Source organism: Equus przewalskii, chromosome 2 (assembly GCF_037783145.1).
Source record: "Equus przewalskii isolate Varuska chromosome 2, EquPr2, whole genome shotgun sequence".
Taxonomy (NCBI): domain Eukaryota; kingdom Metazoa; phylum Chordata; class Mammalia; order Perissodactyla; family Equidae; genus Equus; species Equus przewalskii.
Window position 1 is genome coordinate 52,184,618 of NC_091832.1, and position 22,573 is coordinate 52,207,190.

Below are 22,573 nucleotides of genomic sequence, written 5' to 3' on the forward strand. Positions count from 1 at the left end.
TAAGGGAATTTGTAACTAAAAGCCCTCCATTACAAGAAATCCTCAAGAAGGCTCTCATACTTGAAAAAAGAAAAAAGGGAGAAAGGGGACACAATCCACAGACTAGGAAGACCGATGGATAGAACCAGAACAGGATAGCAAATATTCAACTATAGCATTAGGGTAAAAGTAAGGAAACTACCAAAACAAGGACGATCTTAGCACTCTAACTACAAATTAATAAGACGAGTTGGAATAAAAAATGAAAATAATTATTTAGGAGGAGAAGAGCAAAGGGTCTAAATCAGTATTGGTCAAGTAGGTAAGAGACCACCAGAGAATAGACTATATTATACACGAGATTCTAAATACAAACTTCAAGGTAGACACTAAAATAAAGTACAGAACAGAGTCACAAATCATAAATAAGGAAAAATCTAAGAAACCCAGCATAAGAAATTGCAGTACTAAATGGGTAGTCTAAAGCACACAGGAAAAGAAACACAGGAAAACAAGATAATGAGTGACAGATTGACAGCATTAAGTCCACATGCATCAATAATCACTCTCAATGTGAACGGATTGAACTCTCCAATAAAAAGACACAGAGTGGCAAAATGGATTAAAGAACACGATCCAACAATTTGTTGCCTCCGGGAAACACACCTCAGCCCCAAGGACAAACACAGACTCAGGGTGAAGGGGTGGAGGACAATACTTCAAGCAAATAGCAAGGAAAAAAAGGCAGGTGTTGCAATTCTCATATCAGACCAAGTGGATTTCAAAATAAGACAGGTAAAGAGAGACACAGAGGGACAATATATAATGATCAAAGGGACACTTCATCAAGAAGAAATAACGCTTATAAATATCTATGCACCCAACACAGGAGCACCAAGATTCACAAAGCAACTATTAACAGACCTAAAGGAAGATGTTAAAAACAACACAATAATAGTAGGGGACCTCAACACCCCACTCACATCAATGGACAGATCATCCAGACAGAAAATCAACAAGGAAATAGTGCAGCTGAATGAAAAACTAAAACAATTGGACTTAATAGACATATACAGATCACTCCACCCTGAAAGAGCTGAATACACATTCTTCTCAAGTGCACATGGAACATTCTCTAGGATAGACCATATGTTGGGAAACAAGGCAAGCCTCTACAAATTTTAAAAAATTGGAATAATAACAAGCATCTTCTCAGATCATAGTGCTATAAGGCTAGAAATTAATTACAAGAAAAAAGCTGAGAAAGGCACAAAGATGTGGAGACTAAACAACACACTACTGAACAAGCAATGGATCATTGAAGAAATTAAAGAAGAAATAAAAAAATACCTGGAAACAAATGAAAATGATAGCATGCCATACCAACTCATATGGGATACAGCAAAAGCTGTATTAAGTGGAAAATTCATCGCAATACAGGCACATCTTAACAAACAAGAAAAATCCCAAATAAGCAACCTTAAAGCACACCTAACTGAACTAGAGAAAAAAGAACAAATGAAGCCCAAAGTCAGCAGAAGGAGAGAAATAATAAAAATCAGAGCAGAAATAAATACTATTGGAATGAAAAAGGCAGTAGAAAGGATCAATGAGACAAAGAGCTGGTTTTTTGAGAAGATAAATAAAATTGACAAACCACTAGCCAGACTTACAAAGAAAAAGAGGGAGAAAGCTCAAACAAACAAAATCAGAAATGAGCGAGGAGAAATAACAACAGACTGCAGAAATACAACAGATTATAAGAGAATGCTACAAAAAACTATATGCCAACAGAATGGATAACCTAGAGGAAATGGATAAATTCTTGGACTCCTACAATCTCCCAAAGCTCACTCAAGAAGAGGCAGACAATTTGAACAGACCAATCACAAGGAAAGAGATTGAAACAGCAATCAAAAACATCCCAAAGAATAAAACCCCAGGACCAGATGGCTTTCCTGGGGAATTCTACCAAACTTTCAGAGAGGATTTAATACCTATCCTTTTCAAGCTATTCCAAAAAATTAGGGAAGATGGAACACTTTCTAACACATTCTATGAGGCCAACATCACACTGATACCAAAGCCTGACAAGGACACCACGAAAAAAGAGAACTACAGGCCAATATCACTGATGAACATAGATGCAAAAATTCTAAACAAAATTTTGGCAACCAGAATTCAGCAATTCATCAAAAGAATCATACATCAGGATCAGGTGGGATTCATACCAGGGACACAGGGATGGTTCAACATCCACAAATCAATCAACGTGATACACCACGTCAACAAACTGAGGAATAAAAACCACATGATCATCTCACTAGATGCAGAGAAGGCATTTGACAAGATCCAACAGCCATTTATGATAAAAACTCTGAACAAAATGGGCATAGAAGGAAACTACCTCAACATAATAAAGGCCATATATGACAAACCCATAGCCAACATCATACTCAATGGGCAAAAACTGCACGCCATCCCCCTGAAAACAGGAACGAGACAAGGATGCCCTCTATCACCACTCTTATTTAACATAGTACTGGAGGTCCTGGCCAGAGCAATCAGGCAAGAAAAAGGAATAAAAGGAATACAAATAGGGAGGGAATAAGTGAAACTCTCACTGTTTGCAGACGACATGATCTTATATATAGAAAACCCCAAAGAATCCATTGGAAAACTGTTAGAAGTAATCAACAACTACAGCAAAGTTGCAGGGCATAAAATCAATTTGCATAAATCCGTAGCATTTCTATACTCCAGTAATGAACCAACAGAAAAAGAACTCAAGAATACAATACCATTCACAATCGCAACAAAAAGAATAAAATACCTTGGGGTAAATTTAACTAAGGAAGTGAAGGACCTATATAAAGGAAATTACAAGGCCTTTCTGAGAGAATTGGATGACGACATAAGGAGATGGAAAGACATTCCATGTACATGGATTGGAAGAATAAACATAGTTAAAATGTCTATTCTACCTAAAGCAATATACAGATTCAACGCCATCCCAATCAGAATCCCAATGACATTCTTTACAGAATTAGAACAAAGAATCCTAAAATTCATATGGGGCAACAAAAGACCCTGAATTTCTAAAGCAATCCTGAGAAAAAAGAACAAAACGGGAGGCATCACAATCCCTGACTTCAAAACATACTACAAAGCTACAGTAATCAAAACAGCATGGTACTGGTACAAAAACAGGTGCACAGATCAATGGAACAGAATTGAAAGCCCAGAAATAAAACCACACATCTATGGACAGCTTATCTTTGACAAAGGAGCTGAGGGCATACAATGGAGAAAAGAAAGTCTTTTCAACAAATGGTGCTGGGAAAACTGGAAAGCCACATGTAAAAGAATGAAAATTGACCATTCTTTTTCACCATTCACCAAAATAAACTCAAAATGGATTAAAGACCTAAAGGTGAGACCTGAAACCATAAGGCTTCTGGAAGAAAACGTAGGCAGTACACTCTTTGACATCAGTATTAAAAGGATCTTTTCGGACACCATGCCTTCTCAGAGAAGGGAAACAATAGAAAGAATAAACAAATGGGACTTCATCAGATTAAAGAGCTTCTTCAAGGCAAATGAAAACAGGATTGAAACAAAAAAACAACCCACTAACTGGGAAAAAATATTTGCAAGTCATATATCTGACAAAGGCTTCATATCCTTAATATATAAAGAACTCTCGCAACTCAACCACAAAACATCAAACAACCCAATCAAAAAATGGGCTGGAGACATGAACAGACATTTCTCCAAAGAAGATATACTGATGGCCAATAGGCACATGAAAAGATGCTCATCATCGCTGATCATCAGGGAAATGCAAATCAAAACTACACTAAGATATCACCTTACACCCGTTAGAATGACAAAAATATCGAAAACTAATAGCAACAAATGTTGGAGAGGTTGCGGAGAAAAAGGAACCCTCATACACTGCTGGTGGGAATGCAAACTGGTGCAGCCACTATGGAAAACAGTATGGAGATTCCTCAAAAAACTAAAAATAGAACTACCATACGATCCAGTCATCCCACTACTGGGTATTTATCCAAAGAGCCTGAAGTCAGCAATCCCAAAAGTCCTGTGCACCCCAATGTTTATTGCAGCACTGTTTACAATAGCCAAGACGTGGAAGCAACCTAAGTGTCCAGCAACAGACGAATGGATAAAGAAGATGTGGTACATATATACAATGGAATACTACTCAGCTGCAAAACAGAACAAAATAATTCCATTTGCAATAACATGGATGGACCTTGAGAGAATTATGTTAAGTGAAATAAGCCAGCGAGAGAAAGATAATCTGTGTATGACTCCACTCACATGAGGAATTTAAAACTATGGACCAAGAACAGTTTAGTGGATACCAGGGGAAAGGTGGGGTGGGGGGTGGGCACAAAGGGTGAAGTGGTGCACCTACAACATGACTGACAAACATTAATGTACAATTGAAATTTCACAAGATTGTAACCTATAACTCAATAAAAAAAAATTAAAAAAAAAACAAAAACAAAACAAACAAAAAACAACAACAACAACAACAAAAAAGAATACAATCCCATTTACAACTGCAACAAAAAGAATAAAATATCTAGGAATAAATTTAACCAAAGAGGTGAAAGATCTGTACACCAAAAACTATAAAATGTTGTTGCAAGAAATCGAAGAAGACACAAAGAAATGGAAGGATATTCCGTGCTCTTGGATTGGAAGAATTAACATTGTTAAAATGTCCATACTTCCTAAAGCAATCTATAGATTCCATGCAATCCCTATCAAAGTTCCAACCACATTTTTCACAGAAAGAGAGCAACGAATCCTAAAATTTATATGGAACAACAAAAGACCCCGAATAGCCAAAGGATTCCTGAGGAAAAAGAACAAAGCTGGAGGTATCACACTCCCTGACTTCAAAATGTCCTACAAAGCCATAGTAACCAAAACAGCACGGTGCTGGCACAAAAACAGACACACAGATCAATGGAACAGAATCAAGAGCCCAGAAATAAACCCACACACTTATCGACAGCTAATATTCGACAAGGGAGCCAAGAGCAGAGCATACCATGGAGAAAGGAGAGTCTCTTCAATAAATGGTGTTGGGAAAACTGGACAGCCACATGCAAAAGAATGAAAGTAGACCATTCCCTTATACCATGCACAAAAACCAACTCAAAATGGATTAAAGACTTGAATGTAAGACCCAAAACCATGAAACTTCTAGAAGAAAACATAGACAGCATGCTCTTTGACATTGGTCTTAGCAGCATATTTTCAAGTCCCATGTCTGACCAGGCAAGGGAAACAAAAGAAAAAAAGGAACAAATCGGACTACATCAAACTATAAAGCTTCTGCACAGCAAAGGAAACCATCAACAAAACGAAAAGACAACCTAACAATTGGGAGAAGATATTTGCAAACCACATATCAGATAAGGGGTTAATATCCAAAATATACAAAGAACTCACACAGCTCAACAACAAAAAAGCCAACAACCCAATTAAAAAATGGACAAAAGATCTGAACAGAGACTTCTCCAAAGAAGATATCCACATGGCCAACAGGCATATGAAAAGATGCTCAACATCATTAGCTATCAGGGAAATGCAAATCAAAACTACAATGAGGTATCACCTCACTCCGGTCAGAACAGCTATAATTAACAAGACAGGAAACAACGAATGTTGGAGAGGATGTGGAGAGATGGGAACCCTTGTACACTGCTGGTGGGAGTGCAAACTCGTGCAGCCACTATGGAAAGCAGTATGGAGATTCCTCAGAAAATTAAGAATAGATCTACCATATGATCCAGCTATCCCACTGCTGGGTATTTATCCAAAGAACTTGAAAATGCAAAGGCATAAAGATACTTGCACCCCTATGTTCATTGCAGCATTATACACAATAGCCAAGACTTGGAAGCAACCTAGGTGCCCATCAAAGGACGAATGGATAAAGAAGATGTGGTATTTATACACAATGGAATACTACTCAGCCATAAGAAAGGATGAAATCCGGGCATTTGTAACACCATGGATGGACCTTGAGGGTATTATGCTGAGTGAAATAAGTCAGAGGGAGAAAGTCAAATACCATATGATCTCACTCATAAGTAGAAGATAAAAACAATGAGAAACAAACACATAGCAACGCAGAATGGATTGGTGGTTACCATGGGGGATGGGGGAGAGGGCAAAAGGGGTGATTAGGCTCACATGTGAGGGGATGGACTATAATTAGTTTTTGGTGGTGAACATGATGTAATCTACACAGAATTCGAAATATATTATGATGTACATCCGAAAGCTATATAATGTTATAATCCAATTTTACTACAATTAAAAATAAATTAAATTAAAAAAAATAGACTGCCACCCAGCCACTTTGAGCTCCTCATGCCTCTGAGTTAACAAGCAAAGAAGAAGTTACTGTGCTGACTGGGGCGAGTGACCCTGCTTACCAAGGAGAAGCTGGAGGAGTACTACACCGTGGAGGTAAGGAAGATCATGTCTGGAATACAGGGGATCCCTCAGGGTGTTTCTTGTATTGCTGTGCCTGTGATTAAAGTCAATGGAAATCGATAACAACTCAATTCAGGCAGGCCTCCTAATGACTCAGACCCTTCAAGAATGAAGGTTTGGGTCACCCTATCACACAGAGAGTCATGATTAGCTGAGGTGCTTGCTGAGGGCAGGGGAAATGGAATGGGTAGTGGAGGAAGGGAGTTATAAATACCAGCTATGACTGTGTGGCCAGTTACAGAAACAAGGACTGTGACTGTTATGAACATTTCATCTTTACTATGTTTGGCATATTTTTTGTATGCCTACATGTTAAGCAAATATCTTTGTTTTCTTCCCTCTCTTATCCTATTATCATATAACACAAGACGTATTGACTTTGTATCACAGTATTTAAGTATTGTTAACTTACATCACAGTATTTAAGTTAGCGGACATCAAGGCCAAGAGTAAACATCACCCAAGGACACTGGGTCCTCTTCTGGGGAAAGGGTTAGTGTGTTCTCAGATGTGTGCAGCAGTTTATCACATTAGACAGAACGATGAGCTTCTTACTGTCTTTATTTGGAGATCAAGTATGGTCGAAAAGATTTGAAAATCTAAAATTCTGTACTTGTCAGGGTTCTTGAGAAAGAGAACCAGTAGAGAGAGAGAAAGAGTGTATATAGAAAGAGATTTTTATTTGAACGAATTGGTTCACACAATTGTGGAGGTGAGCAAATTCAAACTCTGTGGAGTCAGCCAGGAGGGAAGAGTTGCAGGCTGAGTCTGAAGGCGGTCAGCTGGCAGAACTCCCTTTTCCTCCAGGGAAGTCAGTCTTTTTCTCTGCATACCTTCAGATGATGAGATGGGGCCCATTCACATTAAGGAGGCTAATAAGCTTCACTCAAAGTCTACTGATTTTAAATGTTAATCTCACCCAAAAAAAATACTTTCACAGAAACATACAGAAAACTGACCAACTATCTGGGTACCACGACCTAACCAAGCTGACACGTGAAATCAACCATCACAAGTCCACGCCTTGTCAGCTTGGCGCCCATACACATCGCCGTAAGTTCTATGTTAATGGGCACACGATGTACAAAGTTGTGATCTACAACAATACGGAGTAGCAGAGATGGAGATGCATACGGGAGCAGTGTTGGGATTCCACTGAAATTAGGTCAGGATTATAAAAACTAGGTTTCTATCAGCTTAAGATGCTAACTGGAATCTCCAAAGTAACCACTAAGCGAAGTAAAAAATACACAGAAAAGGAAAGAAGAAAGGAATCCAAATGGTATTGCAGAAAGTTAACTAAACAGAAAAAAAGGCAGTAATGGAGGAATTGAGGAGCAAAACACATAGACAGAAAGAAAGCAAGTACCTAAAGGTCAGAAGGAAGTCTCACCTTATCAGTAATCCTGTTAACTATAAATAGCTTAAACTCTCCAGTTAAAAGGCAGACATTGCAGAACAGGGAGAAATGACAAAAAAACATAATCCTTCTATACGCTGTCAATGAGCCTCCAGATTTATTTTTATCAATATTGAAAGATATTCTAAAAAATCTACTTACACAAACCTTACTTAATAATGAATTATCATGATGGTAGTTGATATCAATGATAACAATGTGATTATGTAACAATGGTGCTGGGGCAACTAAGAAGACTACTGGAAAATAAAGTGTCTTTCTTACTCTCTTCATACAAGAAAATACCATCTGAGCGAATCAGCGACTTAATTATAAAATAGGAAACCGAGGGGTGTACTTCAGTCATGCCTGAAAGGCCCTCCACCTGGCCCAGTCTCGCCCCCTTTCAGTCCAAGAGTGTGCGCTTGAAACGCAAATCTGATCCCAGCAGTCCTCTGCCTGTAACGTTTCCAAGATGTCCCTCGCTCACAAAATGAATCCCGTGCTCCCTGTGTGGTCTGCCCCAGCTGTCCCTCTCACCTCTTCACCCTCCGCTCACCCCAGCTGCCCCCTAGCTTCACTCAAACAAGCCCCACCCAGGGGCGACAGTTTCCTATTGGTCTCCTGGGGGTCCTCTCAGGAGCACCTGCCTGGCTCTCTGCACGAAAGTCACATCCCTGGGAGGCCTCACCAGCCCCGCCTCTGTCCCACCCATCACTCAGTTATCCTCACGGTTCCTAGCACGCCTCTCTGACTGTCACGTTCGTCCTCTGGGGACCATCCCAGAAGGCGGGCTCCAAGGGCAGGGGCCTCTTGCCCTCCACTGGCACGGTGCCTGGCACACAGAGGACATCCAGTAAACCCCTGGGGAATGAAGACCCAGGAAGTGCAGGAATAGAAGACTGGAAGGGCATGGAGGCAGGCTGGGTAAAGCGTTAGAGATCAGTCTTGGAAAGTACCTGCTGGACACTTGGTGGACATCTGTGGGGCCGCTAACTGCTGGTGAACTCTCTCCTGCCGGATGATCATGGCTGAGGCAGCTGGGCCCTGTGGGGACAAAGCAGGGACGGGCATGAGCGGCTTCCAGACCCTCACCCTCCCAGGATCTGTTTCACATTCTCTTCACTCCACCTCCCATACTAAACAGAACTTCCACCTTTCTTCCAGCTCTAAACTCCCAAATATTCTTTTGTACCTATGTTTGTCCTTTCATGATTCGGGACTAGCCAGTAACATACACTTGAAAAACTCTTCTTTATCCTTTTCTCATTATGAAAGAAAACATGTTTATTCCAGAAAATATGAGCAAGTTAAGTTTTTATAAGAATACAAAAACCACATGTGGTTTCTCAAAAACCACATGTGTATTCTCAACTAGAAATAGCATCCATTAATATTTTGTCTTACTTAGTTCCACTGTATCACCATATGTGTAAGGACTCACTCTCCCTCTCTTGCTTACACACACACACACAAAATTTACAAATGAGAGTCATACAATATGCAAGCTTTGAAAAAAATCAGGATGCAGAATCAAACATTAAATAATGAATTTCTGGTTTAAAAAGGTACCGCAGACATCTACACCAATGGAACAGAAGAGACGGCCCAGAAATAAACTGTTGCACATACGTTCAAATGATTTTTGACAAAGGGTACCAAAACCACTTCCCCAGTGGGAAAGGAAAATCTTTTCAACAAACAATCCTGGGAAAACTGAATATCTATATGCAAAAAAAAAAATAAATAAACTTGGACCCTTATTTCATATAATATACAAAAGCTAACCTTAAATGTGTCAAAGATCTAAACATAAGAATGAAAACTATAAAACTCTTAGAAGAGAACATAGGGGTAGCTCTTCACGACTGTGGGTTTGACAAGGATTTTTTGGATATGACACCAAAAGCACAGGTAACATAAGAAAAAAATAGACAAATTGGGCTATATCAAAATTTTAAAACTCCTATACATCAAAGAAAAGAATCAACAGAGTGAAAGGGCAACCCACAGAATGGGAAAAATATTTGCAAATCATATACCTGATCAGGAGTTAATATCCAGAATATATAAAGAACTCCTGTGCACAAGAATAAGCAACCTGATTAAAAAATGGGCAAAATGGGGGGCCAGCTCCATGGCCGAGTGGTAAGTTTGCGCGCTCTGCTGCAGCGGCCCAGGGTTCGGATCCTGGGCGCGGACATGGCACCACTCATCAGGCCATGTTGAGGCAGCATCCCACATGCCACAACTAGAAGAACCCACAACTAAAATATACAACCATGCAGTACTGGGGGGATTTGGGGAGAAAAGAAAAAATAAAAAAGATTGGCAACAGTTGTTAGCTCAGGTGCCAATCTTTAAAAAAAAGAAAAATGGGTAAAAGATTTGACTAGACATTTTCCAAAGAAGATATACAAATGACCAATGAGCACATGCAAAGATGCTCAACATCCCTAATCATTAGGGAAATGCAAATCAAAACCACAATGAGATACCACTGCACACCCATTAGGATGGCCACTATTAAAAAAAAAAGGCAAGGAAGAAACTGAGAAAATACACGTGTTGGCAAAGACGTGGATAAATTGGAAAACATGTGCACCATTGGTGGGAATGTAAAATGATGCAGCCCCTATGGAAAAAGTTTCCACAAAATTTGAGGGTTTCTCAAAAAATTAAAAATAGAATTACTATATGATTTAGCAATTCCATCTCTGGGTACATATCCAAAAGAATTAAAAGCAGGGTCTCAAAGGGAGATACGCAAATGCACATTCATGCAGCATTATTCACAATAGTCAAAAGGTGGAAGCAACTCAAATGTCCATCGATAGGTGAATGGTGAACAAAATACGGTATATATACAACGGAATACTATTCAGCCTCAAAAAAGGACGGAAATTCTCACCATGTCACAACATAGATGAACTTTCAAGACATTATGCACAGTGAAGTCAGTCAGTCATAAAAAGACAAACACATAGGATTCCACTTATATGAAGTACGTAGAGTAGTCAAATTCATAGAAATAGGAAGTAGAATGTTCCTTGCCAGGGACTGGGGGGAAACAGAAGTAAAGTGTTATTGTTTAATGAGTAAAGGTTTCAGTTTGAAAAGAAAAAGAAAGTTCTGTGGGTGGATGGTGGTGGTGGTGGTTGCACAGCAATGTGAATGTACTTAATGCCACTGAACGCCATACCTAAAGACTTAAATGGCAAATTTCATGTCATGCACATTTTACTACAAATTTAAAATTTTTTAAAAAGTGTTTACTGTAGGGGCTGGCCCCGTGGCCGAGTGGTTAAGCTCGCGCGCTCCGCTGCAGGCAGCCCAGTGTTTCGTTAGTTCGAATCCTGGGCGCGGACATGGCACTGCTCATCAGACCACACTGAGGCAGCGTCCCACATGCCACAACTAGAAGAACCCACAACGAAGAATACACAACTATGTACCGGGGGGCTTTGGGGAGAAAAAGGAAAAAATAAAATCTTTAAAAAAAAAAAAAGTGTTTACTGTAATCCCTACAGCAACTGCATATAAATATTGTATATATTATAGATAAAAAGCCAATACACAATTAAAATGAAGTTCTAAAATATACTCAATTAACATTGAGTTAAGGAGGAACAGAGAAGAAATGGAGTGCACAAACAAAAGAAATCATAAAATTGCAGAACCATTTCAACCATACCAGTAATTACATTACCTGTAAATCCATGCATGAAACACTTCAACTCAATGGTAGAAACGGTTAGAATGGATGAAAAGACAAAACTCAACTGCATAGTATTAAAAATGCAATTTAAAAGCAAGACACAGATACACTGCAAGCAAAGGGATGGAAAAAGATATACCACGCAGACAGTTAGAAAACTCTGTGACCATCTTCCTATCAGACAAAGGTAATTTAAGACAAATGATAACACCACAGATAAAGAGGGGCCTTTTGTAGTGTTAAAAGGGTTAATTCACCAGAGTCATGATAATCATAAATGTGTATGTGCCCAACAACAAAGCTTCAAAACACATGAAGCAAAAATTGAAAAACCTAAAAGGAAATTATAAGACCCTTCCCTCAGCAACTGATAGAACAATTAGACAAAAACATCAGTAAAGTCATCAAAGATTTGAGCACTGTCAACCACCTCGACTTAATGGACATTCACAGAGCAGATGTGCAACGTCTACTGAAGACTCATTCTCTTCTGTGAACACGTACGTTCACCAAGATAGACCACATTCCGGTCTGTAAAACAAGTTCAAATACATTTAAAAGGAGTGAAATCATATCACGTATGTTCTCTGATCTCAATAATAATAAACTGGAAATCAATAATGACACCCAGAAAGACTTCCAATGCAATTAAAACCACATCAAAATACCACCTCACACTCATTAGGATGGTTACTATCAAAAAAGAAAGAAAAAAAGGAGAGAAAGAAAAGTGTTGGTGAGGACGTGGAGAAATTAGAAGCCTTGTGCACTGCTGATGGCAATGTAAAACGATGCAGCTGCTATGGAAAACACTCTGGTGATTTCTCAAAAAATTAAAAATAGGATTACCATATGATTCAGCAATTCCACTTCTGGGTATATAAACAAAAGAAGTGAAAGCATGCACTCAAAGATATTTGTACACCCATGTTCACAGCAGCATTATTCACAACAGGCAAAGGTGGAAGTGACTGAAGTGTCTTCTGATGAATGAATGGATAAACAAAATGTAGTATATCCATACAATGGAATATTATTCACCTTAAAAAAGAAGGAAATTTTGACACATGCTACAACATGGATGAGCCTGGAGGACATTATGCTAAGTGAAATATGCCAATCAAAAAAGACAAATACTATAGGACCTGGAGTAGTCAAATTCAAAGAGAGGGAAAGTAGAATGTAGGTTGCTAGGCTGTGGGTGGAGGGGAGAAGCGGAAGTTGTTTAATGGGTATAGAGTTTCAGTTTTGCAAAATGAAAATAGTTCTGGAAATGGGTTGCACAACAAAGTGAATGTAGTCAGCACTACTGAAGTGTACAGTGAAAAATGGTTGATGGTAAATTTTATTTAATGTATATTTAAAATTTAAAAATTAAAAGAAATTAAAAAAATTTTTTAATCTAAATTTGAATTAAAAAAACTTTTTAAAGGTACCTGACAAGCTGTCCCTAATAGAACCTGTCAGTGTCCCACCAAATACCAGAGTCACAGAAAGGGGACAATACAGTGATTTGTGTCATGATCTCTGAGCTACAATTAACCAAGAAGAATGGGAGAAATGTGAATGGGGTCTGAGCATTAGGTAATCGTAATGTACTGATGTTAATGTTTTGATCTGAAGGTTGTATTGCAGTTAAGAGGGAGAATGTTCTCGTTTGTAGGGAGTACACACTAAAGTGTTCAGGAACGATGTTCATGTTAGCATCTAGTTTTCAAATCGTTCAGAAAAAAGTTTTTTATAGTTTTTGCAACTTTTCTGTAATTTTGAGAGTACTTTAAAATAAAGTTAAATTCAGAAAGTAAGACAGAAAAAAAACATGTTTTTGAGCTCAGTTCAACCGACTGTGTCCACACAAGGTAAAATGCAGCCGTCTTCCAACGGCTGGTCAAGCACCTGGTGACAGCTCAGCTCATGTGTCCCCAAAGCCCTCCCTTTCCCGGGCTGGGCCTCCTGAGTCCAAGCAACGTCAAGGCGCCTTTCACAAGGCTCTTCCCTCCTGTGTTTACTGGCTCTCTCACTGATTCTTTCCCTGAACATTTTATTACAAAAATTTTTACACACTCAGTAGAATTTACAGACATGCACAATGAACACTCACAAACAGTGAAATGCATATTTCTTAAGTGTGCCATTCAACGAGTTTACCAACTCACACGCGTGTGTAACCCAAATCCTTTATCTAGATCACAGAACACAGCATCGCCACAGGACACTCCCTCATGTGCTTCCTTCCAATTCATCTTTGGTAATCTGAATCCGCAACTCCATCCCAAAAGGCGGTTATTTCTCCATGGAATGAGTCTTCAGTAGATGTTGCATGTCTGCATGTCTGCTCTACGAATGTCAATTAAGCCAAGGCGGTTGACAGCGTTCAGCTCTCTCATGACTTTACTGAGCTGTATTCATCTAATTGTTCTGGTAGTTGCTGAGAAAGTTGTGCTGTGGTCTCCATTTAGTCCTGTAGAGTTTTGCTGCATGTATTTTGAAGTTCTATTATTAGGCACATACAGATTGATGATTATTACACCCTACTGGTGAATTAACCCTTTAACACTTCAAAAGGTCTCTCCTTATCTCTGGCAATATTCTTCGTCCTAAATCAACTTCATCTGCTGTGAAGATAGCCACAGAGTTTCCTTAGGCTTACTCTTTGGATGTTATATCTTTTCCCCATCCCTTTACTTGTGTCTTGCTTTTAAAGTGCATCTCTTATTGACAGTATATAGTTGAGTCTTGCTTTTTCATTCATTCTAACCATTTCTACTTTTGAATTATTCTGATGTGGAGTTAATATAATTACTGATAAGGCTGAAATAGATCGACAGTGTTACCATTTGTTTTCTGTTTGTCCAGTCTATTGTTTTCCCTGTTGCTCCTTCTCTGCAGAGTTTAATATTAATGAAATATTTTTTAGAATTCCATTTTAGTTGTGTGTCGGCTTTTTGTCTACACACGCTTACTTATTTCTTTAGCAGTTCCTACAGGGATTACATTACATACTTATAACTGTCTACAGTTTATTTAAGTTTTTACGGATAGATTTATAGACTACAACAAACTGCACAGATTAAGGAATAAAATTTGACGTATGAACGCATCTGTGAAAATTTCACCACAGTCAAGGTAACGACCAGGTCACCATCCCAATAGTTCCCTTTTGCCCCTTGGCAATCCTTCCTCCTGCCCTAACCCTTCTGGCCCCAGGCAACTACTCACCTGCTTTCTGACACTAGAGATTAGTTTGCATTTTCTAGAATTTCATATAAATGGAATCAGACAGTATGTACTCTTTTCTGTCTGGCTTCTTCACTCAAGATAATTATCTGGAAGTTCATCCATGTCCTCATGTGCATTAATACCCCATTTCCTTCCAACACTGAGTTGTCTTGCTGAATTAATAGTGTAATATTAATATAGAATGTTGGAGACTTGCAACATTCTAAGTCCATTCCTCACTGGCCTAATTCTTATTGTTATAGTTGTCCTAGGAATTATGTGGATATACTTTATAAACCCTAGAAACAATGTTATAATTTCGATAGTGTATAAGTTCAGAAAACTAAGGGGAAATAACAGTTCTTTACATTCGGCCACATTTTTGTATTTCTGATGATTCTTCTTCCTGAAGATCCACGTCTCCATTTGATTTCTTCTGTCTTCATCCTGAGATCTCCATTTAGCATTTTGTGTGGTACACGTCTGCTGGCTATAAAGTATCAACACTATTTCCAATATAACATTCTTATTCCTAATTCTCAAACCCTTTTCTCCCCATTTAGTCTTTGATTTTGTTAATGACCTGTGCCAGCTCTCAGGTTAGGAAACTAGAATCCACCTTGAACACTCTTCCCTCCCCTTACCAACCCATCGCATCACCTGCCCCTGCCCCGTGTTATCATGATCACCTGCCTCAGACCCACATCTGCTGCCACTTTGCTCTTTCAGGCTGACAGAACCTAACCACTCAACCTAACCACTAGGACACGTGTCAAATGCTCAGGCCATGTCTGAGTCGTGGAAATTAATAAAAGGAACCGTTAACTAAATTAGAGTCGGGAAGGCCTGTAGGGGGAGCTCTCACGCCCTATCATACCTTGTCAATGACTCCAAACAGGAAGAGACTTGAAGTAAAACCACCACATTGTTACCGAAGGAAGATCTCTCTCCAAACCTGGCAACAGCGCAGCCAATGAGAAGTGCCGCAGCCGGGCCAACCAGAAATGCTGCGGCCCAGCCGAGAAGCTCTTCGCTCCCTGAACTGCGACTTTCCCTCAATGGACTTGGGTTTAGAACAACCCCTACCTATTCTCCCTTTTTCCATTAAAGCAAGCTCCTCTCCTTTGTTTTCTGAATTTGCCTATGGTTCGCCATAGCAGGCACACTCTCAATGCAATTCTTTTGGCTAGTCCTGAATAAACTCCTTTTGAGGGTCAAATAATAGGCAATTTGACTTTTAAGTTGCCAGAGTTCACACTTTTAAACCACTACGCCCTGGGCAAACACCCATAAAAGTGCCGATTTGATCAGGTCCACCCAGTGAAAACCTGACCCCTGGCTCCAGGAGCCTATGGACCTGGGGAATTCCTCTGCATTACTTTTAGCTACCTCTCTGCTCACCTGCCTGTCATATTTCCCACCACTCACATTAAATACACTCTAGAAAGGATGAGGAAATCCTATCAGCTTTAGTCCAGGCATCTTAGAACCCAAGTCACCCTCTCACTCAGGGAAGGCATGGCTGGAGCCTGGGGAGCAACCCTGTGCAAGGGCCTGAGGAGCATCAGGGACAAAACGAGCCCCTTCCTTTCCTTAAGGCAGCTCCCGGTCACAGGGAGCCAAGGCAGAGACACAGGTAACCCCAAGGTCAACAAAGGTGGAAAGAGCTGGAGGGGCTGCTCAGGCAGAGGTGACAAATGCCATGGGTGGCAGGGACACTGGTGGACATAGAGGGAAGTGTCTGCATGGACAGGATTGCAGAGAAGAAAGGAGTCAAAGGAACAGGGTGGGGGGAGAGGACAAAACCAAGTCGGGTGGGGGAGACGCTTTCTAGGGCGTGGTCTCCTCTGCTTGAGGGACCGAGGGCACGGCTAGGGACGCGAGGCTGTGTCAGTCCACGGGGGTGTGTGTGTATGTCTGTGTGTGTATGTGTGTGAGAGAGAGAGAGAGAGTGAGTCAGAGAGGGACTAGAGAGAGTGCAGGGCTTGAGCAGCATGGTCAAAGGAGAGAGGGAAACTGCAAGCCAGGATGCGGTGTGTTCTCCCTCCCGATCGATGAGTCACTAGCTGGGGGCGCTCCTTCCCTTGCTCCTCCCCACAAATGACGCAAGAGTTAGAGTCCATAGCCAAGTTTGATCCTCAAACTCACGACTGTTTCCTCATCAAAAATTAACTCAAGCAATTTCCCCTTTCTTCCCTAGGTTAACACACCCCGAAAGCTGGCCTGTTTACCTTACACTATCAGATCTGTCCTCAGCGTCTTCCGAGGCCTGAGATCTGCTTCTGAGGTTTATGGGTTGTTGTTTTCTAACTGCAGTAAGAAATTAAATTGAAAGTCAAGTCACCTGGCTTCTAGTCAGGGCCAGGCACTAAACAGTGGCATGATCCTGGGACAGTCACTTTCCTTCCTCTCTAAACCTCATGCAACCATTTTTGAAATGACAGGCCACACTAAATGACCTCTCAGGGCCCGTCCAGCAGTGACCCTGGGCCGGTCGACTCCAGGCCTCATAGACGAGCACCAAATGCTCACCTGGGTCAGCGGTGGACCCAGTGACCCAACCCTTGGTGTCACTGCCCCTGGGGCTGCTCACCCACCTGCCTGCCCCTCCACCAAAGAGCTGGGTGACCTCCAGCAAGTCGCCGAATTAACCTGTGTCTCACACTGCTCATCAGAGAACAAAGATAATCACAGCTCCTACATAGTGGGGTTGTGAGAATGAAATGAGTTAATAAGTCTATAAAGTACGGGGACAGAGCTGGGCAAATGGTAAGTGTTGTATTTAAGCACAAGCTGTGTTAGTATAATCATTACCCTCAATGCCGATTTAATCAACACCGATCCTCCAACCAGCGATACCACAACCCGAGGCCTCGCCTCTGTCCCAGCAAATTTGTGGAGGCCTCTCTGGAAGGTGGGGCGAGGTCTCACGCCTCCCTCACACTGCCTTCTTCATTATTTAGGTCCCTCGTCCCATCTCCTCCACCACACTGCAGCTCCCAGGCGCAGGATGAACACAGGTCATTTGTTCCCTCCCCGAGGGCCCCTAGGTTCCCACTCCTTGGGGGGTGAATAACAGCGTCCTCCCCTAGGAAACAAAGGAGGTGAGTCCAGAGACTGACAGCCTCAGCGTCCTGCCCAAGGAGAGTTTCCAGGCTGCAGCCCAGGGAGGGGAGCAACAGGAGCCCCGGGGCCTCTGTTGAGGAGATCCAGATAGGAGCTCCCAGAGGCCAAAGGCGGGGCAGAGAGCTGGAGAAGGAGAAGCTGCTCAGAGAGGGCCCTGGAGACGCGCAGAGGGGCCCATCCAGCATCTGGGTGAGTGCTGATCTGTGCACGCAGGAGAGGGACCTGCCCGGCTGAGAAGAGGCCCCTGGAAATCAGCAGGCTGGACAAGGACCGGGGTTCACCGGGGCTGGGAACTGTCCACGTGCCCATTCACCAGAGGGGACAGACCGCGTAAGAGGGGTGCTGTCTGGTTATCAGAAGTTTACCGTTAACTAACCCTTAAGAGGCAACTAAACTCCAATGACCTAATAGTGAAATTCTAGTTTAATGCTGAGATTGGCCCTATATCTTGCTTTTAAAAGTGGTCATTCCTGTTTTGCCCTCTTCCTCTCAGCTCCTCTCTACAGACTTGAGTCCCAGCCCGGACACGTTTCCTCTTTGAGCTGCAGTTTCTCATCTGTAAACTGTAATTACCTCCACTCCCCCAAAGGACCGAGGTGGTCGTCTGAAGCGTTGGCGCCCTGGGGTGTTAGGGTCAAGGCAGAGCCTCCCTCCCTTCCCCACTTGTCATGCACACATGAACAGGAAAGGCAGGAGGTGCTGTTCCCGGGCCAAAACGTAGCTGCTATTATAAAGGAGCTCAGGCCAAAATGCCAGAGACCATCCTACTGAATCTCGTTTCCTCCACGTTAAAGACACGTGAAAACCATGCCCAGCTCCCGGGCTTGTCAGGAAAACTACACAGGACAACAGATGCTCATGGCAGGACCGAATCTGCCCAACAGCACATGCTCGGTGCCTGTCTCTGCCCCGCTCCCCGACCCTGCCCTGGAAGGCGGAGCCCCCTTCTCTTCCATCCCTGGCTAAGGGAAAGTGGCCCAAGAACAGGGACAGAGGCCTTCTGAGCAGGGCCTGGGGCCACCAGCCACTGCAGCCACACAGATTGATAGGCTTCCCGCTCGCCCCTCAAATTGCACCTGTGCAAGGCCCTCAGCAGAGGGACAACAGAATCATCTGGACACACCAGGCCTGTGGCCCTGCAATGCCGTCACTGTCATCCCTTGATGTTTGGGTTCCTCTGCATTCCTCCATGACCCCCTCCAGCATCTCTCTCCCCCATGTCCTTCAGAAGCTCCTGCCTCCACCTCAGGGAGCCGACAGCAAGGTGCCAATCAAGCAGGTGGCAGCCACTGCTGGGCTGCACACCATGTGCCCTGTGACCCTCCCAGCACCACAGTGACCGACCCCACCCTGAGGATGTGATTTGTCCTCCCACAGGCGCCCTCACGGCTCTCAGTGGTTTACAAAGGGCCCTGCAGACTTTCATCGCCTCCCCATTTCACACTTGGGGAAGCGGGGGCCACACCAGGGTCCCAAAGCTGGAAAGGAGCAGAGCAGGCCCGCTGTCTCCAGCTCCAACATCAGGACTCACAAGCCTGAGTGAGCTTCCGAGCCGCTGAGCCTCACAGTTCCTACTTTGATAGGTGGAAGCCCGAGCGGAAGACCTGGAACGGAAATGGGGCCGTGCCAGCACTGCAGACAAGGACCGGGGCCAGGAAGGAGCTCAGCACTGGGCCCCGTGACGTCCCCCTTCAACAACCCGAGGACACGGGCCCCATCACGTTACAGGCAGGGCTGGGGCAGCAACTGGCCCCAGGTGACACAGTTCAAGGGCAGAACTGGGATTCCAGTCCCCCTGCCACCCTCCCCTGCTGCCTAATCTGGGTCTCCTGGTCATCGGCCCCGAGTCTCGGAAAGCTGATGGAGCCTTGAAATCTCTCAGAGCACCGAGGAATCAAAACCATGACTCTGTGGCCCACCGCTTTCTACTTCTTGACGAGCAAAGAATTACAGCCGAGTGGAGCAAGGGTGTAAGGAGCCAGGAGCGCTTGTGGACTCGGTGGGAGTGTAAATGGTGCAGCCTGCTTTCGGAGGACAGTTGGTCAATATCTGAACAAAAGCATAAAATAATCTAACTGACTGACACAGCAATTCCACTTCTAAGGGGCCACCCAACAGTGCACATGGATATATGGCACACACAAGGGTGTGCACCACAGTGCTGCTGGAATTAGCCAAGACAAACGGGATATTATCTAAAAAGATATTCACAGGAGACAAGAGAAATAAACTAGCTCACCTAATGTCTGCTTTATCCATACAATAAAATATTAATTCTGTTGCTAAAAGAATAAGATAAATGTGCATGTACTGACATAAAACATATAATGGAATTTGTTATTAGCTCCGGATTTAACAAAAGGGATCATGACTGTAAATGCATAAAAAAAGGGCAAGAGTTGAGACGGGTTGAGAAGAGGAGTTTGGGATGTCAGAGGCTCAGGTCTCACGTTGCCCAGAGCATGAAATTCAGATTTTTGACCTCCTCCACACAGGTATCCCTACATTCACCCAGAGACACCCGGCCTGACTAAAGAAGCCGTTCATGACGCAGCGTTAAACATAACTTTGTTAAAAATAAATTCCGTAATTTTTGTGATTATAAATATGATTGCTTCTCTGAATTTTAAATTTGTTAAATGAAAATATTTAAAATTTCATGATATCTGTAATGTCGATTTGGCATTTAATTTTTCTTTTTAAACATATAAGGAACGTGAGAAGCGTGACGAGCCAGAGTTTCATCAGCCGTGCCCGGAATACACGCTGCCTCCCGCGCGCCCGTTCGGGATGCGCACTGCTAGCTCGCGTTTGGGAAGCTACACACCCCTTCTTCCTCGCGGAGTGAGGGCGGCTCGTACTGAGCCTTTTCCGCGCCGCTTTTCCGTTTGCCGGAAAGCGACTAGAAGAAAGCCGGGAAAGCGCGCCCCGCGGACATCCGGGCTCAGAACTGAAACGTGGGGCAGGCAGCAGAGTCAGACTTCGCGGGCTACTGTTTCACCGACTTGAGATAACTACGTTTTAGAATTTAAATCTGAGTGAAAAAAGTAAAAAGAAAGAAAGAAAAGAAAGCCAATATCTCTATCGCTCCCTGCGCTTGCTCGGGAGTTTCCAACTTGACCCTGGTCCCTCCACTATTCTGGAATTCACCCCTGGGACCGCCCGCCGTGGCCAGCCCGGCCAAGGACCCGCAGGCGGAGCGCGGGCTCTTCGCCCTCTCGGTCCAGGTCGGCGCCGCCGGGCCGGGGACCCCCTTCTTCTCCGGACTCTGCCCACTGTTCGATCTGCCTGGACATGTCCCGGCCGCTGGTGACCCGGGCAGGCACCTGGCCGCGTCCCCTCCCCCTGCTCCCTCCCGGCCACCAGGCGAGCCTTCCCGAGCCAGGAACCCCGGCGGCGACTCACCAGCAGCAGGGTACCCAAGACGAAGATAAGGGTCCTGGGGCCCGGCGCCGGCCTGGGACCTGGCGCGCACCCTGCCGGGGCGCCCGAGGCGGCCAGGGCGCTGGGTCCCCGCTGCCCCGCGGGGTTAGGGAGCGCTCCGAGTTCTGGGCGCCGCTGGGTGACACCCGGCAGAGTCATCAGGAATTAATCCGTGTGTTCCCGGAGCGCTGGAGGACGCGGCGCGTTCAGCAGCTCCGCTGGGGAACTGTGGAGGCGGCTTTGGTACCTTTGCCTTTCACCAGTGGGAGGGGCGAATCGGAGCCAGTAAGCAAGCCTGCCCGCAGGTTGGCAAGACTCGTGACTACAGTGACGTGACTACAGTGGCATGTAGTTACGTCCAAGCTCTGGTTCCTGGATGGAGGGCGGCGCCACATCGAAAGAGTTTAAAACTAGGAAGTTTGTTAGACATTTCTAACACCTTATTATTGATTACGTTATGACAGAGTGAAGTCTTGGCTTCCTGGTCTGACATTTAAGACCCTGCTATTGGCTGACCTGTACCAGCCTTTCCATCCATTTCTTTCACTCTCCTTGTACATGAAGACCTCCTCCCGGACCTCCAGTCACCCTGGTAGCTATTGTTTGTCATTCTAAGGAAATCGCTTTTTATCATATTCCTTGTGTCCCAGGCCTCACTCTTTTTTTTCTTTTTGACACTTGTCTTTCCGAAGAAAAAGCCCGAGGCTAACAATGCACTGGCAAGCAATTGTCAGACTGTTGACAATAAGGAAAAGAAACAGGATGAGTGTCTAAAGGCAGCGATCCATCCAAGCTTAAAGTACTAAAAGGAAGGAGCTGACCGCAAAAGAGTCATTGCACACATTGTCTTGTCCTCAGTGGCATTTGATACGTGGTAAGTCAAAGCAGCAGCAGCCACGTCCAAACTACCTCGAAGGTCAGGTTGGGTCTCTGCTACATTTTAGCGATTCTAAACATGAGGTAATAGGAATATTTCCCTTCCCTTTAAAAAAAACTATTTATTTTTATTGAGATATAATTTACATGTAACATTATATTTGTTTCAGGTGTATCACGTGATTCAATATTGTATATATTGCAAAATGATCACCACAATAAGTCTATTTAATATCTATCACCACACATAGTTAACAAATTGTTTTTTTCTTGTGATGAGAATTTTT

The 22,573-nt window shown here is 43.1% G+C and overlaps 1 protein-coding gene across 2 annotated transcripts in view; it reads right to left on the minus strand.

The window, feature by feature from the left end:
* LOC103552761 (tumor necrosis factor receptor superfamily member 10A) overlaps positions 1–21,736 on the minus strand; it is a 55,556-nt gene extending 33,820 nt beyond the window's left edge. Inside the window, exons 1-2 of one of the 2 annotated variants that reach the window (XM_070611302.1) lie at positions 21,393–21,736; positions 8,884–8,971 (exon numbers count right to left, since the gene is read on the minus strand). In XM_070611302.1, the coding sequence (XP_070467403.1) occupies positions 8,884–8,971; positions 21,393–21,569 (265 nt within the window). In that variant the 5' untranslated portion in view covers positions 21,570–21,736. The remainder of the gene's footprint in view (positions 1–8,883; positions 8,972–21,392) is intronic. The other variant, XM_070611303.1, reaches the window with a different exon arrangement.
* Positions 21,737–22,573: the final 837 nt, after the last annotated feature.